Source organism: Puntigrus tetrazona, chromosome 23 (genome assembly GCF_018831695.1).
Source record: "Puntigrus tetrazona isolate hp1 chromosome 23, ASM1883169v1, whole genome shotgun sequence".
NCBI classification, from domain to species: domain Eukaryota; kingdom Metazoa; phylum Chordata; class Actinopteri; order Cypriniformes; family Cyprinidae; genus Puntigrus; species Puntigrus tetrazona.
This window is the reverse complement of record NC_056721.1, coordinates 11,726,704-11,738,740: the sequence shown is the minus strand read 5'-3', so window position 1 is coordinate 11,738,740 and position 12,037 is coordinate 11,726,704. Positions and strand designations below refer to the sequence as shown.

General features: G+C 36.1%; 4 protein-coding genes across 5 annotated transcripts; 2 read left to right on the top strand and 2 right to left on the bottom strand.

Moving 5' to 3' along the window:
- Positions 1-1,155: 1,155 nt before the first annotated feature.
- On the top strand, positions 1,156-1,844 carry LOC122328548 (protein BTG1-like). The gene is made up of 2 exons (XM_043224297.1): positions 1,156-1,273; positions 1,488-1,844. Exons 1-2 carry the CDS (start codon positions 1,156-1,158, stop codon positions 1,793-1,795), a joined length of 426 nt encoding a protein of 141 aa, XP_043080232.1. The 3' UTR covers positions 1,796-1,844.
- A 1,950-nt stretch (positions 1,845-3,794) lies between these two features.
- ognb (osteoglycin, paralog b) lies at positions 3,795-6,510 on the top strand. The gene is made up of 6 exons (XM_043224292.1): positions 3,795-4,074; positions 4,401-4,485; positions 4,577-4,741; positions 5,558-5,760; positions 5,835-5,927; positions 6,014-6,510. Exons 1-6 carry the CDS (start codon positions 3,904-3,906, stop codon positions 6,182-6,184), a joined length of 888 nt encoding a protein of 295 aa, XP_043080227.1. The 5' UTR covers positions 3,795-3,903; the 3' UTR covers positions 6,185-6,510.
- Positions 6,511-6,737: 227 nt separating this feature from the next.
- On the bottom strand, positions 6,738-7,761 carry LOC122328549 (small integral membrane protein 4). The gene is made up of 2 exons (XM_043224298.1): positions 7,426-7,761; positions 6,738-7,049 (listed from the first exon to the last, which is right to left on the bottom strand). Exons 1-2 carry the CDS (start codon positions 7,577-7,579, stop codon positions 6,961-6,963), a joined length of 243 nt encoding a protein of 80 aa, XP_043080233.1. The 5' UTR covers positions 7,580-7,761; the 3' UTR covers positions 6,738-6,960.
- An 800-nt stretch (positions 7,762-8,561) lies between these two features.
- kctd6b (potassium channel tetramerization domain containing 6b) lies at positions 8,562-11,496 on the bottom strand. Of its 2 annotated transcripts, XM_043224293.1 has the most exons (4): positions 11,351-11,493; positions 11,126-11,166; positions 10,844-10,934; positions 8,562-9,687 (listed from the first exon to the last, which is right to left on the bottom strand). In XM_043224293.1, the coding sequence occupies exons 3-4, from the start codon at positions 10,868-10,870 to the stop codon at positions 9,001-9,003; spliced, it is 714 nt and encodes a 237-aa protein (XP_043080228.1). In that variant the 5' UTR covers positions 10,871-10,934; positions 11,126-11,166; positions 11,351-11,493; the 3' UTR covers positions 8,562-9,000. The 2 variants fall into 2 exon arrangements, with proteins under 2 accessions (XP_043080228.1, XP_043080229.1); XM_043224294.1 differs by lacking the exon at positions 11,126-11,166 and having other exon boundaries at positions 11,351-11,496.
- Positions 11,497-12,037: the final 541 nt, after the last annotated feature.

Here is a 12,037-nt window from a genome sequence, read left to right as displayed (position 1 = left end):
TTCCCCGCCCTGCTATAGCGTGCGACAATACAGCATGCAGAATTAACGGAATTGTGTCCTGCATAATCGTTTTACCTTTACTCGTCTTTCAGGTATTATATATATATATATATATATATATATATATATATATATATATATATATATATATATATATATATATATATATATATATTATATATATATGCCTTCTCGTTTAAAAAGTAAGTACAAAGGTCTGTCAAATTCCAGCAAAACTAAAAAAGTAAAACTAAAAAAGTTTTGCTGGAATTTGACAGACCTTTGTACTTGCTTTTTTAAACGAGAATATATATATATATATATATATATATATATATATATATATATATATATATATATATATATATATATATATATATATATATATATATATATATATATATATATATATATATATATATATATATAATGTTTACCTACGCGTGCAATGTTCAGTGAAGTCCACCTTCATAAAAAGTGAAGTTGACAAAACTTGGTGATAAAATACACTAACTGAAACCATAGCCTTTCACTTAAAATTTAAACACCCAGAGTACCTCTCAAAAACGCCTTTTTCACACGCATTCACACCAATTTGTCGAATAACATTTTGTCTAATTTCATAACGCGCTCAACCAATAAATGCGCTACTAGTTCCATTTAACGCATTTTCAGTACATTCGGTAGATTTTCACCCAAAAAAAGCCGTCCTGCACTTTAAAAGAAGGGTTACTGACCTTAAATAATAACAAATTTTAGTAGAAAAATAAAGAAAATAATTATAACCCACTACTATAATTAAAACCTGAAACCCCATGTAATCTGATTGGACACGTGACCGCTGATCTGTCAGGCGATGGCGCCAGAGACGCGTGCGGCTTCTCCTCTATGACGCTACTGTCTCAGAAGCTCTGCTTTATTCATCTGTTCTTTAATGTACTGTGGCTAATATTCTAGTTGCAGAAGGGCTATTTTTTGGTCGGCTCGTTATTAAAATCAGCTCGGTGTCCATGCAAAACAAATTACAGGTACGTTATACACCATCTTTAGAATAAACTATTCCCCTCACTAGTGGAATTTCATGTAATTTCACTTTAGGTGTCCTCCCCCCCACCATGTACCTCTCTGGTGAAGAACGTGGCCTCTGGGGACATGATGAAAACAGAGGTGTCAGTGGCCGCTTCTTTCATCGGTGGTTTACTGAGCAGCAGGGACTCTCTGACTGGAGATCAGCTGCAGATCTTTACTCACACACTCACTGGTGCTCTTCTGGGTGAGCTGGCCTTCCCTTCACATTCTTGAACTGATTGAATTCAACTGATCGTTGACTTTCAGAAAAGCTTATTAAATTTATTTAACATGAAATCATCGTTATTAGCCTACGGTTATAGACCGAAAGTCTAATTTTGCATTTTCAAAGTATTTTTTTTTAACAAACTGTATAAATAACAACGCTTTAAAATGCAGTTTTTCATTTTTCTCCTCAGAACACTATCTGCACCATTGGTTTCCTCAAGATCCCTGCAGAGGCTCTGGCTACAGATGTTTACGGATCAACCATAAAATGGACCCGCTTATAGGAAAAGCAGCCTCTGCAGTTGGATTTACAGAAGAGCAGCTTTTCTCATCACTTCCAGTAGAGCTGACACTGTGGGTGGACCCTTACGAGGTGTCCTATCGGATCGGTGAGGATGGATCCACTTGTGTTCTCTACGAGTCCTCTCCGCCACAGCCTAAAAATGCCACCTCAGCAGATGCATCAGCTCACAGGAAGGAGAAACTAAAAACCAGATGATCGAATCAATAAAAAGATTTCACGTAACGGAGAGGGCCCTCTGTATATATTTTGCACTTGTTTAAAACATTAAAGAAATTGAATGTGGAACATAAATGTTGCTTATTATGTACGTTCACAAACACAAAGATCATGATGATTTCATATTTGATTATGGATGATATGTAATCCTTTCATCAAAACTGCGTGGATGCTTTCTTTTGAATACACTCACTTTCATGTGAAGATTTCATGTATGGTATCTTCATATCATGCATGAATGTACTGTTGTTCCTCTCAAGAATGAATGCTGAATCCTAATCAGTGGAAAAGCACAATTTGAGTAAAAAAGTAAATGGAAAAATATTTTTTTGTGTAAGTTTCCAAAGGGCATGGTTATGGTTACTTCTATTTTTGAGCAACATTTATATATGTTCTATGTTTTCTCATAGTTGCATAAATCAGCAGTATTTTACAAATTACCTCAGGGTCAAAATAAAAACTCAAAAGCAAATAGCACTGCGCAAAATCACAATATGAATAGGACAGGCATAATATTAACAAATTAAAAAAACTATTTTATAAGAAATATGAAAAACTAGCAAATATATTTACAAAACTCACAAGAATTTTCTTCTTGGCAACTACCTGAATTAAAACACATTTCTAGAAGTACAAAAATGATGAAAATAAAGATCAATTCAACAAAAGACATGAAATATTATATACTAATAATATATATAGAAATATTAAATTATATATATATAAATAAAAATATATATGACAAATTCTAAAAGTAAAATTCTAATTAGCCTATAAATTGTGCTTAAAATTACTACATCGTAAACTGAAATAAAAACAAAAATAATTTAAATATTAATAATACTACTGGTTAATACATGGGTGCATAATAACAATCAGATATTTAGGAAATATTTTCAAAATATGCAATATAAAAGGGTAGAAAGTTCCTCGATTTACTCTCACATCTGTTGAGATGTTCACACCTTCTCCATTATGCATCAGTTGGTAGAGCTGCAGGCAAACCGTGCAGAGCAATATCCGGACTGCACCACAAAGACGCTTTGCCTACAGTAATAATTTTGTCTGTCGTTTTCTTTATCTGCATGTTAAACTGTCTAGTCTTTTTCTGTCTCTTCTCCTTTAATTTCATCCCGTGTCGTATCAGGTTAAGTAACGGCACCCAGAGGGAGGTCGAGGAAGTGCCTTTTGAAAGTCTTGGCATGCATTTGTTTGAACACCTGCTTAATTCTGTTCCCAAGTTATCAAAATGCCTCAGATAAAATAAGATGTAATAACCGGTAGTACTCTAACGGTGCCCAAAAACCTGCAGGTCTCTGTTAAAGCCATCATATCTTTATCGCTTCTTAGAAGTTGATGATACAGCTTGTCAGCTGAATCATTTCTGAAATATATTTCGCAGCATTTTCTCCTGCATGTCCGGTTCACATATGATATTATTTCTCTTGCCTAAATCTGAAAGAATCACTTTGGGTTAATCAAAACCAGGGGTACAGACGTTTTTCTTCCTCTTCTCTCAATTCATCCCCTGATACCTCCCAAGCAAACCCAGCTGCATTTCTAACAATAAAGCTTTTCAACATCACGTAGCAATGGTTTATAAGCCTGCAAGTTTTAAAGGTTGGCCGTATTCAAACACACTGTCCAAGATTCCTGAACTAATAACAATTTCCTGTTGAATTCTGTCTTTATTTCCATGGCCAGCACTGTTCATTCCCCCCAGTATTTTCCGAATCACACAAGTTCCCTGAAAATGTCTCGTTATATCAGAAAAATACGAAATACATGTTATTATTGTCAGATTATGACAGATATATCATTTCCAATGTTGTTTTTATCCACTTCACTCCATTATTGCAAAACATGCGGACAAAATGCACAAAAAGCTATTTATTTGGCGGGAATGAGGCAAGTGCTCTGTTAAGACAGCACAGAGTGGGTTAAGGCCAGTATCATGAAGTGTTTTTTAATGGTTCACAGGCAGTCACTGCAGAGACACTCTTTAAAGGTCTCGTTTTACTCTGAGGCTGTGACACACTGCGCTGCTCCTCTCTTTCTCACACATCACAACAACCCTTTCTCCTCACATGATGATGGATCTGAGGATTTTACTGTTTTTCGTGACTGTGCCCTGGATATTTTGTGAAACGGCAAGAACCAGTAAAGTGGTGCCTAAACACAAAGGGATACTGAAAGTAGCAGAGGATGAGGAATTCATGTCGGAAAGTAGAGTTGTCATGGAAGCCAAGAAACCAAAGGTAGGGCAATTTTAACGCTGATAATGCTTATTTGTATACATTGTGATATTAAAATGGAATTTTGCTGAACATATGAATGTTTTTGATGGCTAAAACAAATATGCGAATTTGTATAATCAGAAGCCAGATATCTCACATCTGTTCCAAGAAAGGTATGCAATGGAAAAGCTGTTAAATCCATAATGGAATTATATCCAATGGAAAACAGCACCATCTGCAAGTTAGCTGGGCTTATCTGAGCTCCTTGAGAGACAAAATAACATCTGAATCTGTTGAACAGTTGAGGAAACAAATTAATCTAGTTTTCTTTTCATCTGCTTTACTAGAAAAAAGTCACTGTTAGCACAGACTACGATAGTCCAGTTGACACAGATGATGAAGGTCCGGGAGCAGACCATAAAGATGACAAGGGTAACTGTTTATTAGTTCAATTTTGTAATCATTTAATGCAAAATAAAGCTGAAGCCTATATATTTTTTGTATTTTGTATTTTTTTTTTTAGAACTTCCCACATGCCTGATGTGTGTGTGTCTAACCGGATCGGTGTACTGTGAGGAGGTTTCTCCCGACATGACAGCAGTTCCACCACTGCCAAAGGAAACGGCTTACCTCTATGCACGCTTCAACAAAATCTCTAAAATTACCAACAGAGACTTTGTCGATATTGGTGAGGGAAAAGTTTTTTAGGTGTGGCCTCCAAAGACACGATGTGTAATGACTGGAACCGGATCAATGTAATCAAAGCAACTGAGTGAAATTTTCCTTGCGACTTTTAATGGCTCTACAACAGAACTGAGAAAGAGCGTTTAGGTCCCTTAGAGTCACTGGTATAGAAGGGGAGGCAAACCTAGAAATCTTTGTGCATTTAAAGGGATAGTTCACCCAAAAATGAAAAATCTGATATTATCTATTCACCCTCATGTCATTCTTAAACTCTGTGACTTTCTTTTTGTATATATTTGGACCCTATTTACCTTCATTGCAAACGGTTCTAAAACGGTTCTTCACAGGCATCTATGATTCCATGAAGGATTTTTAACATCCATGGAATCTTTTCAGTATACAAATGGTTCTTAATATTGAAAATAAATAAATACATAAATCATTAGACATTTAGACCCCATTAAAAAATAAAGCTTTACTGGCATCTATGATTATGATATGAAGAAACATTAACATCCACTTAATTTTTAAAGCTTCTCTTGATATTGGTTCTCCACACCAAGAAAAATGTTTATATGAAGAATTGTTTACTCAGTGGCTCTCTTTGGAACAAATCAGTTCTTCAAGGTATTGTTAAGCCTCCTGGAACATAAATTTTATGAGTGGATGGACAAAAATAGTCGAAGTCAAATAGGTTTGGAATAACATGGAAGTAAAGTAAACGATGAAAGAAAGTACATATAAAAAACATATTCAGTTGCAGCCCACTGTGGATGTCCAAATACATCCAAATAGTAAATACATCCATGTTGTTTTTCAGCCACACTGAAAAGAATTGACCTGACTGGGAATCTGATCACTGAAATAGAAGATGGAGCCTTTTCAAAACTCGATCAGCTTGAGGAACTAACATTAGCTGAGAACAAACTGGTCAAACTGCCAATGCTGCCGGCTAGACTTCTGTCTCTCAATGTCAACCACAATCTACTTAAAACAAAGGGAATAAAAGCAAACATTTTCAAGGTAACCAATCAACAAAGATTTCGAAATAATACATTGTTATGTCGCTGATAAGTGGCTTCTATCTTTTGCATTAGAAACTCACCAAGCTATCATACCTGTACCTTGGAGACAACGGGCTGGAGGCCATCCCTCTGCTGCCGGAAAGCCTCCGCGTGGTTCATCTGCATGTACGGTCATCACTACTGTAATCTCAATGTAGCCTATCAATAGACTGTAGTGTTTAGTGTATAAATTCCTCTAAAATCATTTTCAGAACAACAACATAACATCACTGACGGATGACACATTCTGCAAAGGAAATAACACGCACTACATCAGGTACAACATGCAGGAGGTTCGGCTGGACGGAAACCCGATAACGCTGGCGCAGCATCCCAACAGCTTCATCTGTCTGAGAGCTCTACCAATTGGACACTACAAGTGATCCGCTGAGAAGAAGAAAATGTTCCTTAAGCCACCGTCCAACTGGCAACCACTTTTCAGATGTCAGACAGCACATTCACAAAGATTTAACAGCTTAATAAAGAATTTAGACTTATGAATCCATCGAGCATTTAGATCATTTGTTAGAAGCTTATACAGACAATAACAACTTTTTCTTGATTATTGTTTTTTACAGTGTAATCATTTTATTCATGTTTTTGCAAGTAAAAACTGTAGTAATATCTGTGAACTTACAACGGGAAAAACATATCCAGTGGTTACTGTTACTGATATCCAATGCTGGTAAATAAATTCATTTTGAACCAAGTTTGGACAGCCCTGATATACTGTAACGATACATTTCATTTCAAAATTTGAATGATATAAGGTCATGCTAAAATTTGTCATTATTATGATAATGAGCAACCTTTAAAAGAAATGTGTGCTATCATATATATGTACATTTCTCAATATGAGATGCCTAATAAGTCATAATTGCGAGGTTTCTCATGGTAATGACTTTTTACAAGCTTCCAAAAACGTGATATTTAGAATCCCAGAAAAGACACGATTATTTTTATTGCACAAATAACCACCTTTATCATTTAAACAATACAAAAGATGTGATCTTCCTTGCTGGCAGCTTTCTGCACCTCATATGTCCTCATAATTACAGTCCATGTCACAGCTGCCCTACAGTCTATGCATAATAACATTCCCATTTTTGGTTTCAGTCTCTTTATCATGATTATTTATTTTCAGTGTGTTCTGATGATTTCATTTGACTTCAGACTCTGTGAGCACAAAGCCCTCCTCAATCTTCTGCTGGTATTCCCTCTCTGATTGTTTTCTTCTGTACACATCATCTGTGAAGCCAGAAAATAATATAATTACTTGTCCATAAGAAAAAGCAATACATAATTTAAAAGAACTCTTAACATAGGCCTAAATATACACATATACATGTACTGTATAATACATTCATCTTCAGATAATCTAAGCATAATGCAAATTAAGCACCGTTGTACCCTACCTAATGTGTATATATATATATATATATATATATATATATATATATATATATATATATATATATATATATATAAGATTTCAGTAAGTCAATCATTATTCTCGTTGCACAAAGGATATACAAGGACAGCTCTGCGCAAAGAGGACGCAGAATGATGCTCAGAAACGCATGAAAGAATAAATATTTAAGATTTGACTCGGCAGCATACTTACAAAACGTTTCCTTTCCTATTCTCACGTTAATCATGATCCACTCCATGACACCCCCGATACAGAAAAACAAGGGCAAAAATCTGTACGTCCCAAAACGTCTTTTCCCTGGTACAAGAGTTAATATGTATTTTAGGTTGTGACTTTTTCTAAACATCTTTTTCTTTCAAAACACAGTCAACGGCAAGACACTTCTAAAGCACAGCACAATAATATGCACTTGTGAAAACTGAGTTGTAATCGTTAGAATACGACATGCGAACAGTCGTCCTTCAACACTGATCCCGCAGCGCCTTCACGTGCGTTACAGAGCAGGAAAACATGGCGGCGTCAGCGTCAAGGGTAGTGTGCTCTAATAGGTCCGCTGACAGGACTCTACCAAGTCTCTTGCACACAGGGACCATTCATCACTACTGGGGTTCTCACGCACTGCTACAAAGCTTAAATAAATACAAATACAAAACATTACACGCACGCACACACGCACACACACACACACATACATAAATATTTCTAAATATTTGGTCTGTAACCAAACCAGTTTACAGTAGCCTATGACTATACTGTTGGCTACTTTCTTCAGATGATGATTTAAGTTGTTGTGTCGAACAGTAATTAACTCAAACAGGTCTGGAGAAACCTGAAGGCGACATAATGTCAGAATTTATGTTTTTGAGTGAATTATCGCTTTAAGAATATATTAAGTAATTTAGCAGAAGCTTTTATACAAATCAGTAAAAGAGCAATAATACACAAGCACTACTACAAGTCTCAGCTTTATGTAATACACGTAACAAGGTTTTAATTCTACAATTTTTTTTATTATATAAATTATGTATATTTTTTATAATACAATAAATATTACTGTACCTTAATATGATTTAAGGTACAATAATATTTTTTTATTATTGTTTTTATCTGTTAATAATAATAATAATACAAAAGAAAACCGAATAGGAACAGAGAAATCTAGTGTTAGAGACCTTTTTGCTTTTGTTAATTCGTCGTTAATAAGTGAAAAAGAATAGAAAAGGAATGAAGAAGTCAGTGTTTTATAGAAGTTTTTTTTTTTTTTTTTAAAGAAAGTAAATGAGCAGTGGATCATTTCCTGTGTAAAATAAAAAGACAGCTGACTCATATTTTTGTTTTTAAACGAAACTGATGAACAAATGAAATTTATTTCCATTTACAGCATGTGGACACTTAATACTTAAAGAATGTGTTAGAAATACATGCACGCTAACATCTCGACGTTGCACACAGTGCACAATGTAGGACAGATTTCTGACCTTATGAAATGAACGAATACCTGAAAAAATTCCTGGTTAATCATTTTTTTTAAATGATTGTTGGCAAGGTGTTAATAGATTTCTGAGTGACGCTTGAGTGTTATCTGAATACGTTTCGCAAATGCGTTTGTATATATCATTTCAATGCATTCGCGTAATATTCTGCATTGCATGAAGTGATCCTTTACGCTTCATTCCCTTTTTCTTTTGCTTGGTCTAAACTGAAAATGAAACTTCTAGAGACTGAAACATTGCATTGGAAACAGCAGCAACCACATTCACAGATTGGTCAATCTTCTACTTTGTATGCTAGCCGGCAGAAAGTCCAGTGGTGCTCCACTGTGTTCTCGTTGGCACGCTGGCTCATGTGGTGCACACGCGTGTTCCGGATCGTGAATCCCTGTTTGGTGATGTAGTCCATGAGGTGGACCCTTAGGGACACCTCCTGATGGTGGTCACATGGTCCAAAGGTGAAGGACACCTGACAGTCTCTGGTGTCCATCATGTGTTTGTTCCACTTAGTGAAGTTGTTGGATATCCCCTCCAGCAGCGAGTGGACCTTGGTGGTTATGGTTAGTTGCGTGATAATAACCGCAACTGGGTTCGAGTACTTGGACAACTTGCGAGTGCTGGACAGCTCCACCACCTGCTCAAAGGTGTCCAGCGGGTACAGAGGCTTTGGGTCACTGAGGCATTGGATTAAAGGCTCGATCTGATAGAAGTCAGCTTCTTTACGCAGAAGGTCCATCTCCATGAAGTCAACAGGAAGAGTGAGCTCGGATGTGCGCAGGAAGTTTAATATGTAGCGGAAAAGCGTCCCGTCCCGGTCGATGAAGTAGTTTCCCTGAGCGTCCCGTGTGGTGGGGAAGTCGCCGCGGAACATGGCGCCCAGCATGGAGTCTGGGTAACGCTGAAGAGTGGAGATAGAGGTCGTGTAGAGGTGACCCCCAACATTTAAGGTGACTGGGTGAGTCAACTGTAAGAGACGGACAACGGCAGAGAATCATTAACACTTAATGGGTTCGTTGGTAATTTAAATGCGTCTAATCCGTCTGTCTGTTACAGGAAAAGCTTTGATTAAACGTCACTGTTTTGGAGGGCTCAAACTATTAATTGAAAAAATTTGTGTATTTATTGATTTTTTTTTTTCTTTTTTAGAGAGATCTGAAACTACTTAATTCTATATTAAGGAAACATTTAATTCATGTGTTGGAATATGAATCAAATTGCATCGGTTTGACATTTTGCTGTAAAGTTTAAATAACTCCCTTAAAGCTTATAATTTGAAGGTTACTTAGACCCTACAGTCAGTCAGATATAAAGACAGACAATCAAACAGCTATGGAAATTTATCCCATCTATCTATGGAAATGTTAACCCATTTGAATGTCAGCATAAAGTATAACAAGCCATGTCTGAACAGGCTGAAAGTGTGTGCCAATGATGATGGAGGCAGTTTAAGAATTACACGTAGAAGTTTCCACTGACAATCTATAGGACTTCAGGGATTTTATTTAACTGCAAAGGTCCATTCACACAGAGAAAAAGAGCCATAACCATGAAGTTTTAATAATCATTCTAACTGTATGACAAATAGAGAAATTCATACCATATCTATGATGTTAACAACACAGAGGAACAATCATTGGGATTGCTTTAATAACTAATTCTGCTAATAAACAATAGAATAATTGACATCGAGAATCTAGATAAAGTATCCACCAACATTAAAGAGCTTGAGCATTTAAAGTGGCAGTCAACTTAATCTCCGTAGTTAATGTTAATGTAAAACAGCAACCCATTTTTGTTTCAAGATAATTAATGGTATTTTAAAGTTCTTTACCCTTGTTCCATAAAATGAAGCTATTAAATATATAAATACATTAAGGACCTTTTGTAGATGCCGTTTAAAAGGTATCTATATTTTGTTCAGAAAGGTTTCATCAAGTCAAATATATCTTAATTATATTGTTCTGGTTTTAAAAAAACACATATGTTATGCAAATGAATTTGAATTTTGTATGAATTTCGATAACATTTAATTCTACTTCAAATAGCAGATCAGCACACAATTGTGGCTAATAAGCACTTGATAACAATAACTTGTGTTAAATATTTTCCCACATACATACCCTATTCCCCCAGTCCCCATTATCCATTTGATAAGAATAGATAGACAGTTCTGATACACAGAAGAAGCTCGGGTATTATCCTTGAATAGACCTGCAAAAAAAAAAAAAAAAAAAAAAAAGAGACACATAAATGAGTATAGACCTCGCTTTTTGTAACACATTAGAGACGTCAATGAAAAACACAATGAGAAACACAGAGAGCGCAATGAATTGGATGCTCAGTAGCACGTTAGCTGTTTGGGTACGGCATGTAAACAGGTTTTCTCAAACGTAAATACTTACGGTTTCCCTCGAAAGAAGTAAAGAACGCCCAGACACCGCGCCTGAGACATGTAACGTTAAAAACATGAACACGTTGTAATAAAATAAAGCGTTTTCGGTAACCTCTGCTAACCAGCTATTATAACACACAGCTAGCTCCCTGCTAACTCCTAACGCAATAGTGACAAATTAATAAAAATAGACGTTTTTAAACAGTCACACTGTATGAGATAACCCCATCCTTACCTGTCTCCAGGCCTGAGGGGTTTAATCGTCTATTTTGATCGCGGCTGTACGGGACACTGAGCGTTAGCTGCTCAAAGACGGGGATACGGCTGCCGCACTGTCACGTGACCCCCACTAGCGTACATCAACGGCGGTGACAGGATCACAACACAACTCGCGTTAAGGGCGTCCGTGTTCAGCTGCTTGGGGATAAAACGTTGCTTTGCGCTAATATCACAACACCACAAAAAGGCGACTTTATAGAATTTCACCACCAACAAAAAAATAAGCAGTTTTTGGACTCGGGAAAGTTGTAGTTTATTTGACTTGTACAAAAACTGTGGCTGGTGAAAGGCAGGAATGATGCTAGAAGCCCACAACAACTCCGGCAGGGTTAATGGAGGACAATTATGAACAAATGTTATATGCAATGTAGCTTAGCCTATGTTTCCTTAATATCTGTTCGGATATTTAAATGTACCCATCATCACCCCCACCTAATGAATGAAGAGTTCAACTGCTGTCTGAAGGTTTCTTCTGAAATTAGCATTTTCTCAGCTTAATGTTTAGTTATTTCAGTTTAATGGCAATGAAAAGAACTTATTAATTTCCATTAAAGTGAAATTACTGAACCTACACACTGAAAATGGTCGCTATAGAAGAAATTTTGCATCTGAACTCTTCAAATTATCTATCTATCTATCTATC

Coding starts and splice junctions, on each gene's coding strand:
- kctd6b (XM_043224294.1), bottom strand. CDS start 10,870: ATGGATAATGGGGACTGGGGGAATAGG. Junction 9,688..10,843: donor ATGGGGACTGGGGGAATAGG/GTATGTATGTGG, acceptor CGTCTCTTACAG/TTGACTCACCCAGTCACCTT.
- LOC122328548 (XM_043224297.1), top strand. CDS start 1,156: ATGAAAACAGAGGTGTCAGTGGCCGCTTCTTTCATCGGTGGTTTACTG. Junction 1,274..1,487: donor ACTCACTGGTGCTCTTCTGG/GTGAGCTGGCCT, acceptor TTTTCTCCTCAG/AACACTATCTGCACCATTGG.
- ognb (XM_043224292.1), top strand. CDS start 3,904: ATGATGATGGATCTGAGGATTTTACTGTTTTTCGTGACTGTGCCCTGG. Junction 4,742..5,557: donor CAGAGACTTTGTCGATATTG/GTGAGGGAAAAG, acceptor GTTGTTTTTCAG/CCACACTGAAAAGAATTGAC. Junction 5,928..6,013: donor TCCGCGTGGTTCATCTGCAT/GTACGGTCATCA, acceptor AATCATTTTCAG/AACAACAACATAACATCACT.
- LOC122328549 (XM_043224298.1), bottom strand. CDS start 7,579: ATGTTTAGAAAAAGTCACAACCTAAAATACATATTAACTCTTGTACCA. Junction 7,050..7,425: donor AATAGGAAAGGAAACGTTTT/GTAAGTATGCTG, acceptor CTGGCTTCACAG/ATGATGTGTACAGAAGAAAA.